At 40.4% G+C, this 20,997-nt stretch overlaps 1 protein-coding gene, 1 long non-coding RNA gene and 1 pseudogene across 2 annotated transcripts; all 3 read left to right on the forward strand.

Annotated features, from left to right (window-relative positions):
* The first annotated feature begins 13,498 nt into the window (after positions 1-13,498).
* LOC116266974 (uncharacterized) lies at positions 13,499-19,887 on the forward strand. The gene is made up of 8 exons (XM_050075155.1): positions 13,499-13,618; positions 14,530-14,651; positions 16,174-16,358; positions 17,099-17,189; positions 18,301-18,406; positions 18,518-18,625; positions 19,459-19,487; positions 19,746-19,887. The coding sequence occupies exons 2-7, from the start codon at positions 14,561-14,563 to the stop codon at positions 19,472-19,474; spliced, it is 597 nt and encodes a 198-aa protein (XP_049931112.1). The 5' UTR covers positions 13,499-13,618; positions 14,530-14,560; the 3' UTR covers positions 19,475-19,487; positions 19,746-19,887.
* Positions 13,845-13,998, forward strand: LOC116267355 (5.8S ribosomal RNA; annotated as a pseudogene).
* A 513-nt stretch (positions 19,888-20,400) lies between the features above and the next one.
* Positions 20,401-20,891, forward strand: LOC126409202 (uncharacterized). Its single transcript, XR_007572008.1, has 3 exons — positions 20,401-20,506; positions 20,651-20,746; positions 20,835-20,891. It is a non-coding gene; the product is annotated as an uncharacterized LOC126409202 (long non-coding RNA).
* The last annotated feature ends 106 nt before the right edge of the window (positions 20,892-20,997 follow it).

Raw genomic sequence — 20,997 nt, forward strand, 5'->3', positions numbered from 1 at the left:
AATTTAGCATCATTATCGCTTCGAACACATTTTACATGGGTATTAGATTGAGTAAAACCATGGTACAAAAATGAGTTAAACAAGAAAAAGTTTCAGATTTAAACCTCATCAAAAAAACCCAAGTAGATTGTGTAAAATCATCTACTATGGTGAGAAAATAATGTGCTCTCATATGTGACATGGTTCACAATGGATCAAGGCAAAAGGTTCACTCGCTCTACTAGTACTAGTTGGAAAAGGTAAACAAGTCAACTTAGTTTTATGACAAGCATCACAAGGAAAATCATGCTTGGAAATAGAAACGTTTTCATTTAAAGAAAAAGTCTCATCAAATGAAGGACATATAAGTCTCATATGCCATATATGAGCAGTCTTATTCTTAGGAGAAGCAAGTAAAGCATGTGAACTAGACGGGAGTAAAAGATGGTAAAGTCCACCGCTTAAATTATCCATTCTAATCAGCTTCCTCAACAAAGGGTCCTGAAACACACAATAGGTTAAGAAGAAAACAGCAATACAATTAGTGATCTTGTAACTTTGGACTGACAACAAATTGTAGTTAAAGTCAAGAATATATAGGACATCAATGAGTTGAATATCGGCTGAAAGATGGACTGTTCCAATAATGGAGTCTAGTGTAGGTTGATCACACATTGGTGGTCATATTTTTAATATACAAAAGTAAATGAAAATGAGGAGTCATATGGTCTGAGGCTCCATTGTCAATAACCCCAAGAAAAATGAGGTGTGAATGATTGTTTACCTGCAAGATTTGCAGCAGTCGTGAAGTATCAACATTCAACCATGATGCCAATTGATTGACCTGATCTTTGGTAAGTTGAGACAAAACCGCACCAAGCTTAACACTGTTTGCCGACATTCCTCCCTACTACTCCTTTCAGTTTTAGAAGAACCAGACATTGAACCTACTGCCTTAGGATGATTTGGAGGATAACCGTGAAGCACATAACAATGAGACTTTATGTGACCGAGCATTCCACAATGATCAGATTTTGGTCAATGGCGATTGCGAGTAGTATTAGACAACCTTGCATAATTATTTTTGACAAAAGGAGTAGGAGAAGACTTGGCTGCAAGAGCCATGTTATTGAAGCCAAGAATTTTAGGAGTGAGAAGACGTTGAGTCTCCTCTTGAAGCAGGATAGTATATATTTTATTTATAGTAGGCAGGGGGTCTATAGCAAGAATTTGACTATGAAGAATGCTAAAGCTTTCATTTAACCGCATTAAGAACTGATAGACTTTCTCACAATCTTGACATGAATGAAACTCTTCGAATGCACCACAAGTACATGCAGGCACAATTGAATAAAATCCAAGTTCATCCCAAAAAGTTTTAATGGTAGTAAAGTAGACTGCCAATGAATTTTGTTCTTGTCGTAAATCAGACATCATCTTCTTCAATTGATAAATACGAGTAGCGATACCTTGAGAGAATCGGTCATGAAGATCGATCCAAACCTCATGGGCTTTGTTGGCATAGATGACGTTGTTCATAATTTTCTTGGATAATGAATTAAAAAGCCATGAGTGGACCAAGTCATTACAGCAAACCCAAGACTTATAATCTGAACTTGTGTTTGCTGGTTTTGGAATAAAGCCATCAACAAATCCAAACTTGTTCTGGAACTAAGGTCCATCTTCATGGCCCGTTGCCAAGTAGAATTGTTGTCTCCAACAAGTGGGTTGGTCACAAGAATGGCACCTGGCTTATCTATAGAGAATGGAGACTGATTCTAATCACAAAAAGCATCAGCCTGATCAACACGAGGAATAGAAGAATTCTTGGTGGCCATATGACAAGCTATTGTGGGTAATATCTCTTTGTCTCAAAGATGCTCTCATATCATATGAAAGAGATGTGAGAGGTAAAGAGAGACACGAGAGAGAGATGGATGCATCAAAGAGATGATCCTTCTTCCATTCAACGTTAGTATTTAAAGGTACACAAATCAAGGGATAAATCCACAAATCATGGGATAGGGATGTTACAGAAAATCATGTGATAGAGATGTTACAGATAAATGGTTACAACAGAAAATTTAAAGATAATAGTAAAAAAGATTATCTTTCCTTAAAAATCAGATTCTAGATGTTTCCTTCTAATCCGATACTATTATTGAGGTCGGTCCCATCGAGGAGATGAGTGGTGTTGGTTTTTCGTTGGACCCTATGGGGCCGGATAGTTTCCATACGTCTTTTTACCAGCACCAATGTGAACAAATTGGGGAAAGCCTAAATAAAGTGGCAAACTCTTTCCTTCGGCCAGGTAAGATGGTGAAAATGGTGAATCAGTCTCAGATTGTGCTGATTCTGAAAAAGGAGGGAGTAGGATTCAAGATTACAAGCCAATAGCGCTATGTAACTTGCTCTATAAATTTTTATCAAAACTCCTAGCAGGTCAAATGAAAGGCATCCTAGCACGATAATCTGCCCTGATCAACCAGTGTTTCTCCCAGGGCGCTGTTTAGGTGATAATGTCATTCTTGCACATGAGTTCTAAATTCCTTCGACCGGAGCACGGCACATTGTTGCTTGAAAATCGATTTGGCTAAGGCCTATGAAAGGGTGGATTGGAAATTCTTCACTGCAGCTTTGAGAGGGCTTGGGTTCAATGATGTTTGGACTAGCGGTGCAGCTACATGTTTTTCTACGACATCGGCATGTGTCATGATTAATGGCGGGGCTGGAGAATATTTCGACTTGGAAGTGAGGGCTCAAACAAGGGGATCTCATCTTTCCTTACCTGTTTATTGTGGCTTTGGAAGTCCTTACCTGACACGTTCAACTGAAAATCTCGAGCAGAAGGTTCACAACCCCCTCTCTTGTGGGACTCGGCATGTGCCCTCCACTATTGTTGTACGCCGATGATATTTTCATTTTTTTAAAACTAAAGGCGAAATTGTTGGGGGAAATTCAACCGTTGCTGGAGCTTTTGGAGATGATTGCTGGGCTTGTAGTGAGCAAGGATAAATAGATCATCTTTTTCTTCAACTCTAGCAATGGAGGAAGGCCAGTGAATCATATTTTGGCTGGCTAGAGTGTCTCCACTCTGCCCTCTTGGTACCTGGGCCTACCTCTTATCACAGGTAATCTGATGCTTCCTCTATGCGACCAGCTTTTGTCTAAAGTGAGGCGTTGGCTTGCTCATTGGAAAGTAAATATGCTTTCCTTTGGTGGGCTATGTTTACTTATACATGTGATTAACCAAACTATAGAATTTTGGAGTAGCACTTTCTTGCTTCCGATTGTGGTGATTCGAAGAACCTGAATGCTCGTGACGACCGCAACAGTCACAGGGCTGTGCAATGGCCCTGGTCCGATTTTAATAAAAAATAAATAAAATATTTATATTTAATATTAAATATCATATTTATAATAAATATATAAAAATATATATTAAATATAATTTTATCATATATATCGAGTCCGGCTCGAGCCCAGCCTGACCTGAGTACCCTGAAATCTCTTTGGGTACCTTGCTAGATGGCCACCTTTGGCAATGGACAGTGATGAGACATGGAGAAGATGAACAGCCGTGAGAAGAAGACTAGAGGAGGAGGGCAATTGTTGCCGACAACAAAGGTGGCCATCACGAAAATGGAAGAAAGTTGAGTATGAGCAGGAAATGATAGAAAGATGTCCGCTAGCTGTCATGGCCAGCAGAGGCCATTAGGCAGGGAGAGAGAGAGGAGAGAGAAAGAGCCGATAAAATGGAAATCTATATCAAAATTTGGGGACAAGAAGTCCCCTAGTTACAAAAATTTGGGGACAAAAAGTTCCCTAGCCACAATAACAAACCGCAAGGCAGAAACAAAAAGATGAAATATACAATACAACTCACAGAAAAACAAAATAAGAGGGGTGGGGTGCGAGTGGAAGGATGGAACGACACCATCACCTAGCCACAGAAAGAGGACGATGCCGTAGCCGAATGGCAAAATGGATATCCCTATGCACAAGACGAGCCACAGACTCCGGCTAAGAGAAGGTGCCCTGAAGACCCTGTTGTTGCGCTCCTCCCAAATGCGCAACCAAGCTGAAATGAGCCAGAACCTCCAGACACGACCCCAGGAAACAAACAAGTGGGGAGAAGGACAGAAAAGGAAAAAAAGACAAATGGAGGGTGGGTTTGGAAGACTACTAACAAGGGAAGGCCAGACAGAAGCAAGAACACTAAAGAAGAAAGGGTAAGAGGAAAAAAGGTGGACCCGAGACTCAGCCGCGGCGAGACAGAGGGGACATTGGTTAGCTAAACTAATGCCCAGGCACTGCAAGCGATCAAAAGTGTTGATGTAGCCAACATGAAGAAGCCAAACAAAAGCAAAATCACGAGGAGAAGGGCCAGGGACCAAAGGGATCGGGATGGGAGCGACGCCACAGAAGAATCAAAGGAAACCAGGTAGCAAGAAGAAAAAGTGAAACCACGGGAAGGTGAAAGAGGCAAAGATGGGGATACAAACGATGGGAGACCAGCAAGGCGGAGGAAAAGAGGAAGGACGAAAAGCATGTCGCACCAAAAGTGAGAGGGAGAGGTGTGAGAGATGGAACTACTCTAAACACTAGGAGAATGCAGGTCAAATTTGGAGCAAATGAATAGGGTGATGGGAGACTGCTCAATAGCTAGACACTACTACGAAGAACACAGAGAAGACTCACAAGCCCAACTAAGGTTGGTAACCCCAGCACCCCCAAGAAGACGCAGAAAGGCAACCATATCCCAACGCGCAAAGCGATCGAAGGCCGATCATCATCGATGATAAAATTATGAATGATTTTGTCAAACCTATTCAGAACAACCACAGGAGGTCGAAAGACCACCAGAGCATGGAGGGGAACAGACACAAGACAATGTTTATCAAGAGTAATACTACCTGAGAGAGAAAACAACTTTCTCTGCCAACATTGAAGGCGATCAACAAGTTTCTACTCCACTCCATCCCAAATAGTAATCTGAAGACCCAAATAGTCCATAGGCAGGCCAGCAGCCTTACACCCAAAGCGAACAAGAAGTACCATGGCAAGATCTGCGTGCATGAGGGAAAGTGACACTTAGAAGAATTAATAGAAAGACCTGAGATGAGCTCAAAACCCGAAAGATGAGCCAAGTTCTCACAATCTATTGGCAAGAAGCACTGCTAAACAGGAGAAAGTCGTCATCATACTAAAGGGTGGAGAAGGCTTATAAATGGGGGAGTGAATGCGGAGCGAGGAAGCCAACGGCCGCAGCGTGATGAAATAAAGCAGAAAAGCACTCGACAACTAAGTTGAAAAGCAAAGGTGATAACAGACAACCCTGACGAAGGCCACGACCGAGACAAAAGAAATCACCACATAACCCATTGAAGGAGACCGCAAGCTGGGCCCCAGTGGCAAGCGAAGGTGTCCACTACCTAAACGATGGACCAAAAGCAAGGCGGGTGAGGATGTCAGAAAGGAACTCCCAACTAACCGAGTCAAAGGCCTTAGAGATGTCCAACTTAAGGATGAATAAGGAAGACGCAGACAGTATAGGGAGTGAACAACCTCATGGGCCAGGACAACAACGTCATGGAAACACCGACCCTTGATGAAAGCAACCTGGAAGGGCTTAAAGATAGAAGGCAAAACAGGCACAAGCCTTAAGGAAAATAACTTAGCAATAATCTTGTAAGGTGTGCCCAAGATGGAGATCAAGTGAAAGTGGGCGACGTCCGTAGGGTTAGGACGCTTAAGCACCAAGACGCAGGTGGCTCGATTAAATTCTTTAAGGAAGACAGAGTTGGAGGCAAACTCATCACAAAACGCAAACATATCAGCGCTACAAGCCTCCCAAAAGGTGCGAAAAAATCCAATAGGAAACCATCAATATCATGCACCATTGATCTCTTGGTGCAGGAAGGGCCGCCCAAGAGAGATCGCACATGAGACAGAGAGGGAGGAGAGGTGAAAGTCTGGCAACGGGGCGCAAAAGCAAAAAGACTTAAAGTAGAAGTCTAAAAAATGAGCAGTCAAAGCCTGGAGAATGTCATCACCAAGAAAAACTTTATGCCCGATAACCATAAACTAGAGCAACGACTTGCGGCGCCTTTGATGGAAGAATCTAGAATTCTGGTTTCCATATGAAAGCCAACCCAGCCTAGAATGTTGCTGCCAATGGATGGACTCCCTAATCCACTACTCCTGAGCAAGACAGTGGAGACAAAGGAGATGAGAAGACTGATCCACAGAAATATTGTCAGAAGATTGGATGGATAGGATCTACTCATCCCAAACGGTCACTTTAAAAAATTTGCCACTCCAGAAAATGTGTTTCAAGGCAAAGATCTCCTTCCTGATGGAATGTAACTTCCGCGAGAGCCTAAAAGCAGCCCACCTACCATTGATGATGCGAACCCACCATTTAGAGATGGCAGCCACAAAGGACTCGTCACAGAGCCACCAAAACTCAAAACGAAACCTGGCGCGCCTGGTATCAACCCTATCCCGAAGAAGGGAAAGGAGCAGCGAAGCATGATCAGACAAGTGTCTTGGTCCTAAAACCAAGGAGAACAAAGGAAAAACAGAGAACGGCTCAGGCGAGAGGAAGACACAATCCAACCTACGGAGAATGGGAGGAATCCTATTGTTGGACCAAGTGAACTCACCATTATTCAGAGGCACGTTAAAAGACTGAACTCTTCAATGAACGAGCAAAAAGCAGAAATAAATGGACCAGAAGTGACAAAGGAGGATGAATCAGCTGGGCTAAGCAAACAATTAAAGTCTCGTACCAAAAGTCAAGGCGAATGAGCAAGCTGACGAGCATGATGTAGCTCAGCCCATAGCTGGTCACACAAAGCCCCAACGCAAGGGCCGTAAACCACAGTAACTAAGACCAAACCAATGGGCCAGAGACCACTGAGAGAGGCTGAGATAAAGTACCTACCAACATACACAACAACACCTGTAAGAGGTGGAGACCAAGCCAATAGGATGCCGCCAACGGCCCCATCAGCAGGTAAGAACCTAAAGGACAGATGACGCAACAAAGTATAAACACAAACATGAGAGATCACAAACAGCTTAGTCTCAACCACGATAAGCATTGAAGGTTCATGTTGACAAACCCAAGAAAAGAGATATCTAGGCTGATAACAAGCACTCAGGCCCCGCACTCTCCAGCATGCAACCCTCATGGGTAAACCACACGAAGCGACGTACGCCTGGCCATCGTAGCCGCACCGGGAGGGAGGATGGAGGCTGCGGAAGCCCCAATCCTACGCAATTTCCTCCGCAATCTGGCAAGGCTAGAATGGGAGGCAGGCGCAACAGCGACCACAAAAGAAGAACATAGGAAATCAAGTTTCTCCTGTGGGAGATAGACCTTAAGAGCGGGAAGCACATTTGAAAGAGAAATGCCTAGCTCAACATCTAACAAGAGAGAGACAGGTGGCAACCCATCGGGCAAGAAGGGACTAACAACAGGTCCAGTGGTGGGACCAGGCAACTGAGTAGGAGAGATAAGAGAGGACAAGGGTGTGTTACTAGTGGACAAAGAATCAGGACGCAAGGCGGGAGAAGAAGTGTACACATAAGGAAGTGGGGGAGGGCAGGGCTAACACTGTGGAGGGGTAGGCAGGCGGGGTTGCGAGGACAGCCGCGACTAAGTCCAGAAAGCATTACATGAAAGGAAGGCAAGTCGGTGGTAAAGCTACAGCCAAAGGAAACAAAAGGAAACCTGAGCAGGTGAGTGAAGGAGAGGGTCCTGGGAGGTAGAGGGGGGCAGTAACAAGGATAAAGAGCAAGGAACAGGCAACAGAGGAGGATGGGCTGACTGGGGTGATGAAACACTAATGATCAAGACAATAGAGGCCGCAGTCGACAAAGAGCGAGCAACAACTGCAACCTCAAGGGGACGACCCCCAGCAAATGGGCAGACAGTTGACTGTGACGGTGCAAAGAACCGGACGTGGCCAAGATCAGACTGAGCAGCAAGCAGCACCGGGTGGGGGCATCCCGAGGTGGACGCGTGCGAACCCCCACCTCGCAGAGAAGAAAAAGGAAGGGGCAAGCAAGGTACCTCAGGGGAGCACGGTAGAGAGGAGGCAGGACTCTGTGAGGAAGGCGAGTCTGGCTCCAGTGGTGAGGGAAGCAAGTGCGGGAGCTGTGACGGTGGGAGCTCGGCAAGTGAAGAACACTGGTGCAACAAACCACCTGGGTCGAAGAAGGCAGACCCCGTGTGCCAGGAAAAGCAGGCCCAGGCCAAGGAAGTCTGATAGAGCCAAAGAAAATAGAGATAGCAACTGAAGAAGGCGACAGAGAAGTACCTGGTAGAGGAACTAGAACCCAAAAGGAGGAAGCAACCGCTGCAAAGCCATGCCGCCGACCAAAAAGTCGCGGATCATTCTGACAAGCAGGAAAACAACAGCGAGCATGATGGCCTGACGACCGTTCAAGGAAGCACACCTCTGACACCACCACTGGCCCCATCTGACGTGGATAGAAGCGACAGACCGAAGAATGTGATGAAGCTTGGAAGCACGATGGGAAGAGGGGACACACCAAGGTGAGGGATTGACCTACCGACAGAGATCACCTTGGGGAGTCTCGGCCGCAAGGAACAATCACCCATCTGCAAAAGGAGAAACCAACAGCGTGCAGGTGGGAGGAATACTTGGAAGAGGCTGCAAGCATCTTGCAGCTGAAACGAGCTGGCAAAGACACAACAGAAGATGGTAGACTACCAACTGAATGACAACACCAAAGCCTGATGGACCCCCTCAGGCGAGCAAAGAAAACTGATCACATCACGACAAAGCAAGCGATTAAGGGTGGGGAGGTGGGGGGGGGGGGGGTTACTTGGCTTGATACCACAGAGATTGGTACCACTAACCTAAGCTCACTGGGGTGGTCACAAAGGCGGAGGAGGAGGGAGGGTGGCCATCACACCAACCCTCTGCACGAACAAAGTGGCCGGTCCAAAGCAACGAAGCCAATCACATGTGTGTGCCCACCCACTGCCAAGGCAGCTGCATCTGAGCCCGGTTGGCCCCGTAGGCTGGTGAGACACAACTTAGAGCAACGTGAGAGCAAGGCACCGAAAGAGGACCAGTCAGCTAACAAAATGCTCCAAAGGACGGTGAGGAGAGCACAAGCTGTAAAAGACATTTCATCGAACAGTTGCCGCATAGCTCCAAAGAGGTGAGGAGACGGGAGGTGAGTAGACGGGCGGAAGACCGAGATGCGCGGCAGGTCAGCAGATGGGAGGTGAGCAGGCAAGCAGGCGAGCAAGTGGGAGGCGGGCGAGCAGGCGGGAGAGTAGGTGAGGAGACGCGCGAGCGGGTGGGACAGATGGGCGGGAGAGATGGGCGAGAGGAGACGGGCGGGAGAGACGGGCGGGAGGAGTTGGGCAAGAGGAGATAGGCGGGAGAGACGGGCGGGAGGAGACGGGTGGGAGAGATGGGTGAGGAGACGGGTGAGGAGATGGGCGGGAGGAGACGGGCCGAGAGAAAGAGAGAGAGACGAGAGAGAAAGCCAGAGATGTGCTAGTACTTTGCTTGTTAGCATGACTCATGCTGCCTAACTGCATTATGTTAAAAAGTAGGGCCACTATTAAATATAGTTAAATATACACAAGGCAACAGGCTGTCGTTTGGCAACACAACCCAAAATATTGAAACAGATTCATGAAACGTAGCAACGCATACTTATATTACTGTTTCCATAGCTATACCAATCTTATATATATATATATATATATATATATATATATATATATATATATATATATATATATATATATATATATGTCTTTCTGTTTGTCCCTTTCAACTGATACCCACCGTCGGAATATAGAACATTGAGCACCCATTTCACAAGTCCATGTTTCATTCGAATCTGGAGCAACATGTATATTGTACCACTGGAGTATGACCGAGTATTAATATAATCTAGATCTGGGATCCATTATTTTGTATCAGCTACGTATAGTACCAGATCCTTTGGAAGGTGATATGGTATCAGCTCAACCTTGTGGGCCTGTGGCCCACCATTAATGCAATATAATGTGTCCTATATCTTCATTTGCAAAATCTGACTGAGTCTTCTTCTGTAGTTCAATTCGTACTTGGACAAAACTGGGTTTCATCCCAACCACTCCTAATTCAAACCATAAATATTTAATGTGGAATTTGCTACCCATGTTTAATCAACTTATGTCCTACAGCTTTAAATCTCGCAACGTCAGTCGTTCCATCCGATCCAATGGTACAAAATATGGTGACAATTTGAGTACTTGTGTTTTTTTCTTTCGTACTGAAAATATGTTTTACCAGCTGCCAACGGTTTAATTTGAGTCATTAATTACAAACCTTGATACAACATCTACATCACATTCATGGGATCAGATTGATTTATAAAATAGATTATGCAGAGTGATATATATGTTATTTCATCAGGTTGGGAGAATATTTTTAAACCAGTATATGTATGTATGTATATTATTTCTTCAAAATCAAAATAACTTGTACAAAGGCTAATAACTGTGACCTTTCTCTCTTTCATAAGTAAGAAGTAAAAAAATCAAAATTTCGAAAGCAAGGCCAATTTTGGTAGTAAATTGGGAAAATTAGGTTCTTGGGTATTGTAACATGAAATTTTTTTGGACTTTATTTAGCTGACCAAAAAAATATGGTTGTCACAGATTAGTAAAATTGTGCCTCATGTGTTCACCCTTCATGAAATTATATATTAACCTAAAGAGCTGTTTAACAATGGGAATACCATGTGAGTGTAACATAAATAATCTGTCCCAAAAATTGAGGATATTCATGAAATCACTTACTAAAATCAGACTGAATTGACCGATTTAAATCTAATCAGATCGTTTTCAATTCGATGGAAGATCTGATTAGAAAGCCTCAAAGAATCGACAGTTTTTTTTACATTTAGCCATAAATCGACCAATTCTAAGAGAATCTGTCGTTATTTTTATTTATTTATTTATTTTTTTCAATAAGCTGTTCCTAACACCCTTTCTTGTGGGTGTTATGGCATACTTAAAGGAGGCCAGTGACCTTATATTATAGGCATTTATGACATTAATAAAGGAGTCAGATGTAATAAATAGAGAAGATGACTACCCGTTTCAGTGCTTAGTTAAAGCAGGTGACTTTTTTACTGTAGGCATTTTTTCAATCAGCCCCTCCTTTCCTGCTCATGCTTAAACTTGTAGTAACACGAGAACATTTGCGTCAGAAAATCTGTAGCTGGGTTATAAAATTGGACGTGCCCACTTCTTGTTCACACATTTTCTTTCTTATTTTCTCAATCATATTCGTTCAAAGGCATGTTCCTCTCGCTCTCTCTCCTTCATCCTCTCTCTTTCTCTCTCTCTCTCTCTCCCTCAATCTCTTTTTCTCCATGTATTTTATATGCTCATTTTTTATTACTTATCTTTATTTTAGATTATATTGCAAAAAAGGTTATGCCAATTGCCACATCAACTATAGATACTAAATTTTGTCGACAGTTCTTTTTTTATTCTTTTTCTTATTTCCCATTGTTATGAATTTTATTTAGCACTTTTATTATTTATTGGTTTCTTTTTTTGGAATAATCATGAGACCTATAGCGGTGAAATGGCTATAGGTCGCTTGCTTTTAATGGCACAACGGTCGGATCAATGAAAAGCTTTTTCACGGACGCAAACATTCCATCAGTAAAACTGTTACAGTTTTAGTGACGGATTCTTGCACCAGTAAAAACGACAAATATAAAATGTCAAAATCAATTTTCAGTGACATTTATTCTTTCGTGTCACTAAAAGGTTAATTTTTATTAACATAATGTCAGAATGTTAGTAAAAGTATCAATGACACTATTTTTACTAACGGTAATGGTAAAACATTAGTAAAACCTTCTGTGGTTTTTTGCTTATTTTTATTGATATTTTTTTTGCGTCGATCAAAACTTTTTTTTTTGGGCAGTGTTCATATACCTTGGTTAGCAGAGCCAAAGGGTAAAAATTGGCCACTTTCTTGAATACCTGGGAATCGTTGAAGGTGCATATTCCCATGTTATATTTAATCTATTAGTTTCTCATGTTTTGATAGAAAAAAATATATATTTCCAACAAGAGGGGCAGGGTATCAGAGAATGACGATAAAAAAATAAAAAATGGGGGCAAGAGCATTTCCCTTGTCAAACATGATCGAAGTATTTTTCTATTAAAATATTATTATTAAGGTATTGTTATTAGGTTAATATATTGACTATTATTGATTATTGTTATTATTGTGTAAAGTGGGAAATATCATTATTTTACAAATTAAAATAAAAATATATATTTTAATTAATCCAATTCACAAAAACTTGTGATTTCAATTTGATTTAGCCAATTCACTCGATGATAAGCTTTCTGATTCTACTCAAAAACCAATTTTGATAACATTACGTAGAACACGTTGTTATATTGATGATGAAATACTCACAAGGCATTCCTAAAAAATAAATATGACAGAAAATATGTGATTAACTGAAAAGTTAGGCGGAAAAATTAAAGAAAAGGAAACTGCGGTTACTCAGCTTTTACCTCATGTATACGACTTCTCCAGACATAGATATGTTGGATCCATTATTATTTAAAAATTAATTTTCAAAAAAAGCTAAACCACGGTTACATAACATTTCATTAACAAAGCTCATGCATGTAGATTCTCAGCTCAGTCTTGTTTGTGTTTATGTTTATGTTGAGCTCAACTTAACCCTTTTTTAACTTTTTATGTTTATGTAACTTTAACCTTTCTTTTTTTGCTTACTTGAATTTTGTCGTTCCTTTGGCAATACAACACACTGGTAATATGGGTATACTACTTTTATTTTTCAAAATTAATTTAAAATATTTAAGTTACTTTGAAATAAAAAGTCTAATATATAAGCAAACAAAAACATGCACGAGTAGTCATGCGAGAGGTCATGCATATCAACTGATATGTCATGTCATTAAGCAAACTGATATAAACTATTAAAATGTTAAAAATAACGTTAAAGCATTACAAAAAATATCAAAACTTTATGAAAAAATTATTTGTGCCTGATGAGTACGGATGTGCGCGCATCAAACACAAACTGTGAGAGATGATGCACATGATGCGTGATGCGTGCGCTTCTAATAACATTTGCAGCAACATATGTCTTATAGCTCTTCTAACCTTATAGTTATCTTCACCAACGTGATGGAATGATAGATTATTTACCAATAGAGCTTGTTCCTTTTTTATTTTTTTTCCTTTTTACGATGAAAAAATGAAGGCTTGATTTATGGGGCACATCATTTTCGAAAAACTACAATGGATGGCAATTGTCAATTCTACAGATTAAAAGGTGACTAACAAAAATGAAGAAGATAACGAAAGCCCAACAAAGGAAGGCCATCCACTCATTGTCTCCCCGTCTCTCTCTCTATCTCGTTCTCTTTGTTTTTCTATATAAGGCTCTTCAATATCGTGGTTCTTCCTTCAGATTAACTTCGACCAGTTTTTGAACCGTGAGTTCTCCAAGGAAGGGCGATTGATTTTTAAGGAGTCAAGGCAGAACAATTTCTTCACGATCAATATTGCTGGGCTGGTAAGGCAAGGTAACTGCTCCATTTCTCATCTTCAACAATTTTAGGTTACACAATTCACTATTTCATTTTGAAGTGATATAGTGTAGTGTCATTGTTGGGTGAGTAGGAAGAATATTTTATATGGTCACCCAACAAGAGAACTGAAGCCCCTGCCCTTACCATTCAAAGCTGTGTCAATGCTTGCACTGACATCTTGGTTTCATGATTTCATGAAGATACCAAACTTTTCTCCCGAGATGCATAGCACAATATCTTGGCTCTCGCCTAGATGAAGAACGTAGCGAAATGCAATACTTGGTGTGAATTGCAGAATCCCACAAAACATCGAGTTTTTGAACGCAAGTTGCATCCAAGGCCCTTCGGCCAAGGGCATGTCTGCCTGGGCATCACGCTATGCATCGCCCCTCTCCATACTCTTGTGTTTTCGAAATGGCCAAGGAAGAGCGATGGATTCGCCTTCCCCAAGTTTCAATGACATCGTAGGTTGAAACATTTGGCTTACAATTTGTTTTGATCGCACAACAAGCGGTGGATTTCCCATAGCTGATCGAACTGGTAGGCTGCTGAAAGTCCCGCCTTTAATTCAATCTTCATAACCACTACTCTGCTAAACCAGCAGCGGAGATACATGGCGGCTGATGTGGGAAGGGAAAAAGTTTGAGTTTTATTGGAAGGGTCATAATCACATTGTGGTGACTCAATAATTAGATAGGATGCCTAAAAGGGAAAAAGGAATGGACTTTGGCGTCAAAGGGAAAGAACTAGGAAGGGTTTTTCACCTCCTCATAGTATTTTCCACATTACATCAAATTCTTGATATATTTTTTTCCACATTACACTTTGATGTATACATTTTTCTTCATCTTTCACTCAAGGGTCGAGAGTTTTCATTACTATTGATGCTGATGTAACGTGTGCAGACGGGGAACAGCCTGTTCCGCGTCCTGTGCGATGGCGCGTTTGCGAGAGCCTGCAGTCCCCATACAATACCAACTTCTGTCCACTTGCAGCCTGTCTTTGTCTTTGACAGCGCAGGCCGAAGGTATCTTTTGTCCTTCACATGGCCGTCCAACCTCAAAAGGACGGCCTGCCTAATTAAGTGCGCCACCACTTCATTTTTGCGGATCTCGTGCAAAATATAATCCAAACCGTTTTGGACGGGGCTTTGCTGACCCGAACCTTAATCGCATATTGGTATTTTGAAAACAATACGAACGTGCCCAGGAATATAATGAATATTAAAAGAAAAGTTTAAAATGGGATCAGATCTTGGACCAGATTTAAAGTAAATAAAGTTTGATTTTATTTTGCTAGGGTTGTGAGTACATTGAGGTTTTTGATATATGATGGATTTATATATTTCATTAAAAATGTTATATTCGAAAGAATAAGGAAGAGTATTTTTTTTCTTGACAAATTGATGAAGATAGTGTTAACTTGTTTATGGATTGGATCTGACATGATCCATTTAAATCAATTCACGCAGTCACCGATCAACTGATTGTGGGGTTCCTGTACAGGTTTTTAGTGGGGGCCAACTTCTTATTTTTTGAAAATTTTACTGGGCAGAACTAATAAAAAAAAATCATACGTAAATTTGAAAATTTCGAAACTTGAGGAAGGGCCATGGCCCCTGCCAGCCCTCCCTTCCCTTCACCCTGGTTGGAGCAGATATATAGTCACTGTCATCTATAAAGTGTACATTTTTCTTTGTCATCTGCCTAGGGAGTCCAATGAGTTTTCATTAAGAGTGGTGCTCATGAGAATTGAAGCCTCACCATCTGTCCAGCAATCAGGGACCAACTTTTCGCTACACTAATCTCTTGGTTTTGATAAGTTCATTTCATATTGTAGTGCCAGCACTAGACCTAGGTCTGTGACCGAAGGGCCCTTCAGCCAAAAAACTCCTAGCTCTAACACTAGCACTGAAAAAAGAAAGAAAGCCTCCTTGACTCAAAAACACTTGGAAAGCTTTGCTTTCGCTGGGGTCAGATTGGCAGGAACAAGCATGATTACCCTACCATATACTTCATGGGAAGAAGTGGTATTCCGTGTTGGGCACAACCCTTCCTTTCATATAGTATCAATACACACTCGTGCAGTGCGCAGGTCCTAGTGGACAAGGTCATAGGCGGCATTTGATAGCCTTAATTGTGATTCTATAATTAAAATTCTACATATAATATTCCACCTCAGACTGGAATTAGAATAAAAATTCCAATTCTATTTTCTCTTTGCGTTTGATAGTGTGGAATTTTTATTCCAAATTTTGACAATGATGTGCGTGATTGATAAACAGGAATTAGAGTTCTATAATTGATCAATTAAAACCATGTGTCCTAAAGAGAGATGAAAAAATTCTAAAATTCTGGAATCATCATAATTCCACCAACCTAGGATAGAAACTCAATTCGGGAATTTTGATTCAAGAATGAACCTATAATCACTAAAACAAAATTCTTTGTTTGATACTGTTAAATTTATCAAAAATTAATTATAGAATTCCACAATTCCAGTCTCATCAAACACCTCTTAAATAAAGAAATTGCTACATGGTTTTGCAGGTGAAACAAAGATGAGGGTTGCGGTGATTGGTGGGGGAGTGAGTGGCCTGGTTTCAGCTTATATCTTGGCCAAGGCCGGAGTTCACGTGGTTCTCTATGAAAAAGAAGCTCACTTGGGTGGCCATGCTCAGACCGTCCATGTCAATGGTGTCGATTTGGACCTTGGATTTATGGTGTTCAATGGAGTATGAAATATTGAACCTATACATGTCTCCTTCTTGTTCTTATTCTTCTGCTTATAAACAAGCATAAAGTTAGTGTTGTAATTCATTTCCACTCGAACTGTATTGAAATATGTAAAAAAAGTAGATTAGGTCAAAATGGGTATAGTAAAAAGGAAAAAAAAAAGCAACACCATATCGTAGTTGTTTACATTCCTATATGCGTTTCACACACACATTATATATGTTGATTTTAGGTGCACTAGTCACTTGCGTTAGATAATTAACACGTAAAAAATTTTTCCTAAACTCTCAATTTTATTGCAGATTTTTCTTGGATTTGACAAGAAAATGAATCATGCCAACAATCGCTGTCTGTTTCGTTAGGTGGTTGAACTTAAGACTTAGCAGTCAAGGTTCAAGAGTCAAATACCAATAATTTTTAGGTAAAACAGTGCATGGGTTGCATCCCTTGGTATTGGAGTCTGATGTCCCAGGAGCAAAAGCTCTCCTTGCCTTCTTTTTCCTAGGGCTGTTTCGGTACCTGGGCCGGAGACAATACACCCCATCAACTAGAGTGCTATTGTTCTCACTATTTACAGTCCGGAGGAATAATGCCCAAAAAATCGAACTGTTGACAGGAATTTCACCAGCTAGCCATCTCTTTGAACAAGCATAAGTATAACTTTCAGATAAATTAATTCATATACAACCTTATTTTCTAGTGATCATGGTAATGAAATTGACTTAATGTTTGTGTTCAGGTCACGTATCCCAATATGATGGAGCTTTTCGAAAACCTTGGAGTTATTGTGCAAAGAAGCGACATGTCCTTCTCAGTGAGTTTGGATGAAGGTAGGACCTGTGAGTGGGGGAGTAGGAATGGGCTGTCCAGCCTTTTGCCCAGAAGAAAAATGCCTTTAGACCTTCCTTCTATCGAATGCTCCGAGAGATAATCAAATTCAAAAGTGACGTCTTGAGGTAGACTTCGAAATCAATGGATGGGTTTTTCTCAATGAAAAAATCCCTGTTACTCTTAAATTGGCACCAGTTTAGGTCTCATACTTGTGGATGAAATTACTTTTGGCCAATTTATTGTAAATAAAAAACAATGGCATGTTTGAATTAGGATATGAAGTAATCTCTTTCTTCTTCTCCTTATTAAGCGATAGGTTGTAGGTAAACTGAGATTATGCATATATCTCACTCAACATTCTTGACTGACTCGAAACAATGTTAAAATCATTCGACATAAGAATGTGATTAAACTAGCAAATTTAACAATAGAGGAACCTTGAAGTCCTATGGTTGATGATGAACCCCAAGATGAACCCGGACTGGAAGTGCATATAAATGGAGAATTTCTCCACATCTGCATTTTGTTCCCTAGACCTTTCATACCAAAAATCATAATAAATTGGGCAACGGAAAATACTACCTTGAAAGAACCATAAATTTCCAACTGGACACTAGTGTCCCAATTGTGATAACATGCAGTGGAAGACCACATGTCAGCAGACCCCACAAACCAAAGTAGTTCACAACCAACAAGATGAACAATGTTCACCTAAGAGTTATTTTTTCAACTAGCTAATAGACAAGCAAACAATTGATGATCACCAAAACAGAATAGCAAACCTCAAAAACAATTTCTCCCAATGACTATATCCGAACATGACACAACCAGTAGAACCATCAACTTGTTCAGATTTTATTTACCAAAAAAATTGAGTAAAGACATTGAAAAATGAAAATCAAGCAGCTAATTCAAAATCTATCGTTAAAGTGAATCGCATGGCCAACTAGTTCAAGAGTCCTGGAAAGCAAGCTGTAGGACAACTCTGGAAAGTGGAATATAAGCTAATCTCGTAAAGAAGATGACAAATCTCTCAAGAAGAATGAAAGCAATAAGAAACACTAGTTGGTTGAAGTGGTACTAAATCAAAGAAGGCACTTGCTTTTGCAGCTACCTTGAGCAACATGAGAACAACCTTGACCTTGATCGCAGTGAGACACTTGGACAGTTCATCAAGTCACTGGGTTACTCTGATGCATTTCGGGACCATTATTTTGTAAGTCTTGACCAACCCATTCACCTCCATTTTATCTTACTTCATCTTGCATTGACAACCATAACTTGAATCCAACTGTTGAATCATGAAAAAGATGTGCTTGGGCTGCAGATCCCGATGTGTTCCTCAGTTTGGTCGTGCTCCTCTGAACAAATGCTCAACTGCTCTGCTTACTGTGTGCTCTCATTCTGCCGAAACCATCATGCCCTTCAAGTGCCTGTAACCTCCTCATTCATAAATTTTTTGCTTCACTTATATGGGTGGAGAAGGAAGGAAACGAGACCCTTGTCAGAAGGCTGCAAATGAAGCACATTTAGGATAAGAAAATTTATTACATATCAGATGGACTTGGCTTCATCCCACACTAGCCTATCAAAAATTTCATTGAAATGAAGTTGGACATGACATCTTTCCACATGCAGTGTCGTCACTAGACCCAAATTGGTGACTCAAGTGCCCCTTAGCAAAACAAAAAAAACAAAAAAGTCCTATCTCCATTGATCTTTGGTGCTTTCAATTTTAAAAAATCTTCAGACCAATAGCAATCTTCCTACCAAGTAAGCAAATTTCTTTTCTTTTTCTTTAAATGAACCTTGTATTTTTTGAGGCACCTGAATGCAGCCCACATGATAGTTTAAGTTGAAGACTTGAAGTTTTCCGATTGAATGGTGGTAGGGATCGCTCTCTATCAAGACAACCAACATGGTCAATGGTTCACCGAAACTCCAAAATTCGGTTGCCAGAAATGGCAGTCCAAGGCTACCATTCTTTCCTTGGAGCAGTTGCAAAAGAATAATCACAATTTGCAAGAGTTGTGGGTATTATTTGTTTGAGACCATAATAAAGCTAGGACTCGTCCTTCAAACACTTGATGAGGAAGGTCGAATCAATACTATTGTTGCAGTATGGGAATGAAAAGGTCGAGTAGAAGTCTCTTCATTGTTGAATTAGTAATTGTTTCCCTTTTCTCATCTTTGTGTTTGCTTTTTGGCTTTCTGTTGTATAATTTATCTTCAAAAATCAGCTCCTATTTACACATGTTCTCCTTGTAGGATATGGTTTCCATGAAGATGGGCTGAAGGTAAATATTGTTGTATACAAATCTCCAAGAATGCTGAATTGGTAATGTACAAAAATAATCTTAGAAAAGGTCATGCTCATCCCTTTTGAAGTAGCCATCAAAGTTCAATCCTCAAATGCAATATCTGACCTTTAGTGGCTATACTTTGTCTATGGTTCATAGACGTTGACAAATTCTCGTGTATAGAATGCTTCTTTTCTTACCAATTCAGTTTTTATTTAGTTTATTCATATTTACATTGTTGTTTTCTTTCTATAGGCTGGAAAGGTTGCAGCAAAAGGCTTATTGGGATCAAAATGTGTTCTTCTGGATGAGAGAAAAAGTATGACACATTCCGTAATGGCCAGGGGAGCAAGCTTATTGTCACTAGATTCTTGCAAAGTTATGTTTCAACAGGTTACTTGAGGCAAGTTCCCTCTAGGATGTTCCTCAATTCCTACATTGTGTAAAACGTATACTTGTATCTCTTAATAGCTGATTTGTTTTCACAAAATGCTATTATGGACATTGTAGCTAATTTTGTTTTCACAAAAGGCTATTATGGACATTGTACAATTGGGACAACAGAAAGCAAAAAAAAAATGAAATGGATAGAGGACGAAGAGGAGGGCCTGAAATCTGGTTTTGATTTCAAGTTGAATTGATTCAAGTAGAAGCAAAGATGAGTATAAAAGTTCTTTTCTTCTTCTGAAAAGAACGTAAGAGATTCATAAAAGCTGAATACCAAGTATGCAAAATCACAAAGATGGTATTCCAATTGACATGAAACCTTTGCATAAAAGATATGGCAAAATACAATTAAAATTCGTAAAACTTGGCTATCTAAATAACAAATGGAATACAAGCATAAAAGATGCTCATTACACAAAAATAAAAAGATGAAATGATTATTAAATTTGTTTTGTAAAACCTGCAGCTTGCTAGAGGAAGGTGGCATATTGTTTGAATTTTGTGGGGCAAATAATAAAGATGGCCTCAAATCTGTGATGAAAATTCACTCTCCTTTGTATTATTGGAAGGTATGTAACTTATAATCTAATTATAGTCCTTTATTTTTATCAAAATAGACATTTCTTTGGTGTCTGATCACATCTTCATTGTGCACTTGCAACATTAATTTGGCATATTAGCCTTATTTTGTCATAAGATCTTCTTTAATGTAGGTTGCCATAGAGGCTGATCTAGGGCTTGCTGTTGCATATATAAGTGGTTATATATCTTTTATGGACAAAGGAGAAGGCCTTCTAAACCTTTTTTTGGTGATCACTACTTTCATCATTACACATTTAGTAATAGAAGTTTAGCTTTTTTTGGTGTGTAATAATAATTTGGTTATCTGTTTTGTAGATACTCATTGATGGTAGGAATAAACGTAACATTTCTATAAATTGCATGAATCAAGGGTAACATCTGGCTCACTACTATCTTGTGTAATCATAGACTAGTGCTCTACTTGGACAACCTTCTGACAAACAAAAATGTTTGATATGATAGGGGTTGGTGGAAACCA

Source organism: Nymphaea colorata, chromosome 13 (genome assembly GCF_008831285.2).
Source record: "Nymphaea colorata isolate Beijing-Zhang1983 chromosome 13, ASM883128v2, whole genome shotgun sequence".
NCBI classification, from domain to species: domain Eukaryota; kingdom Viridiplantae; phylum Streptophyta; class Magnoliopsida; order Nymphaeales; family Nymphaeaceae; genus Nymphaea; species Nymphaea colorata.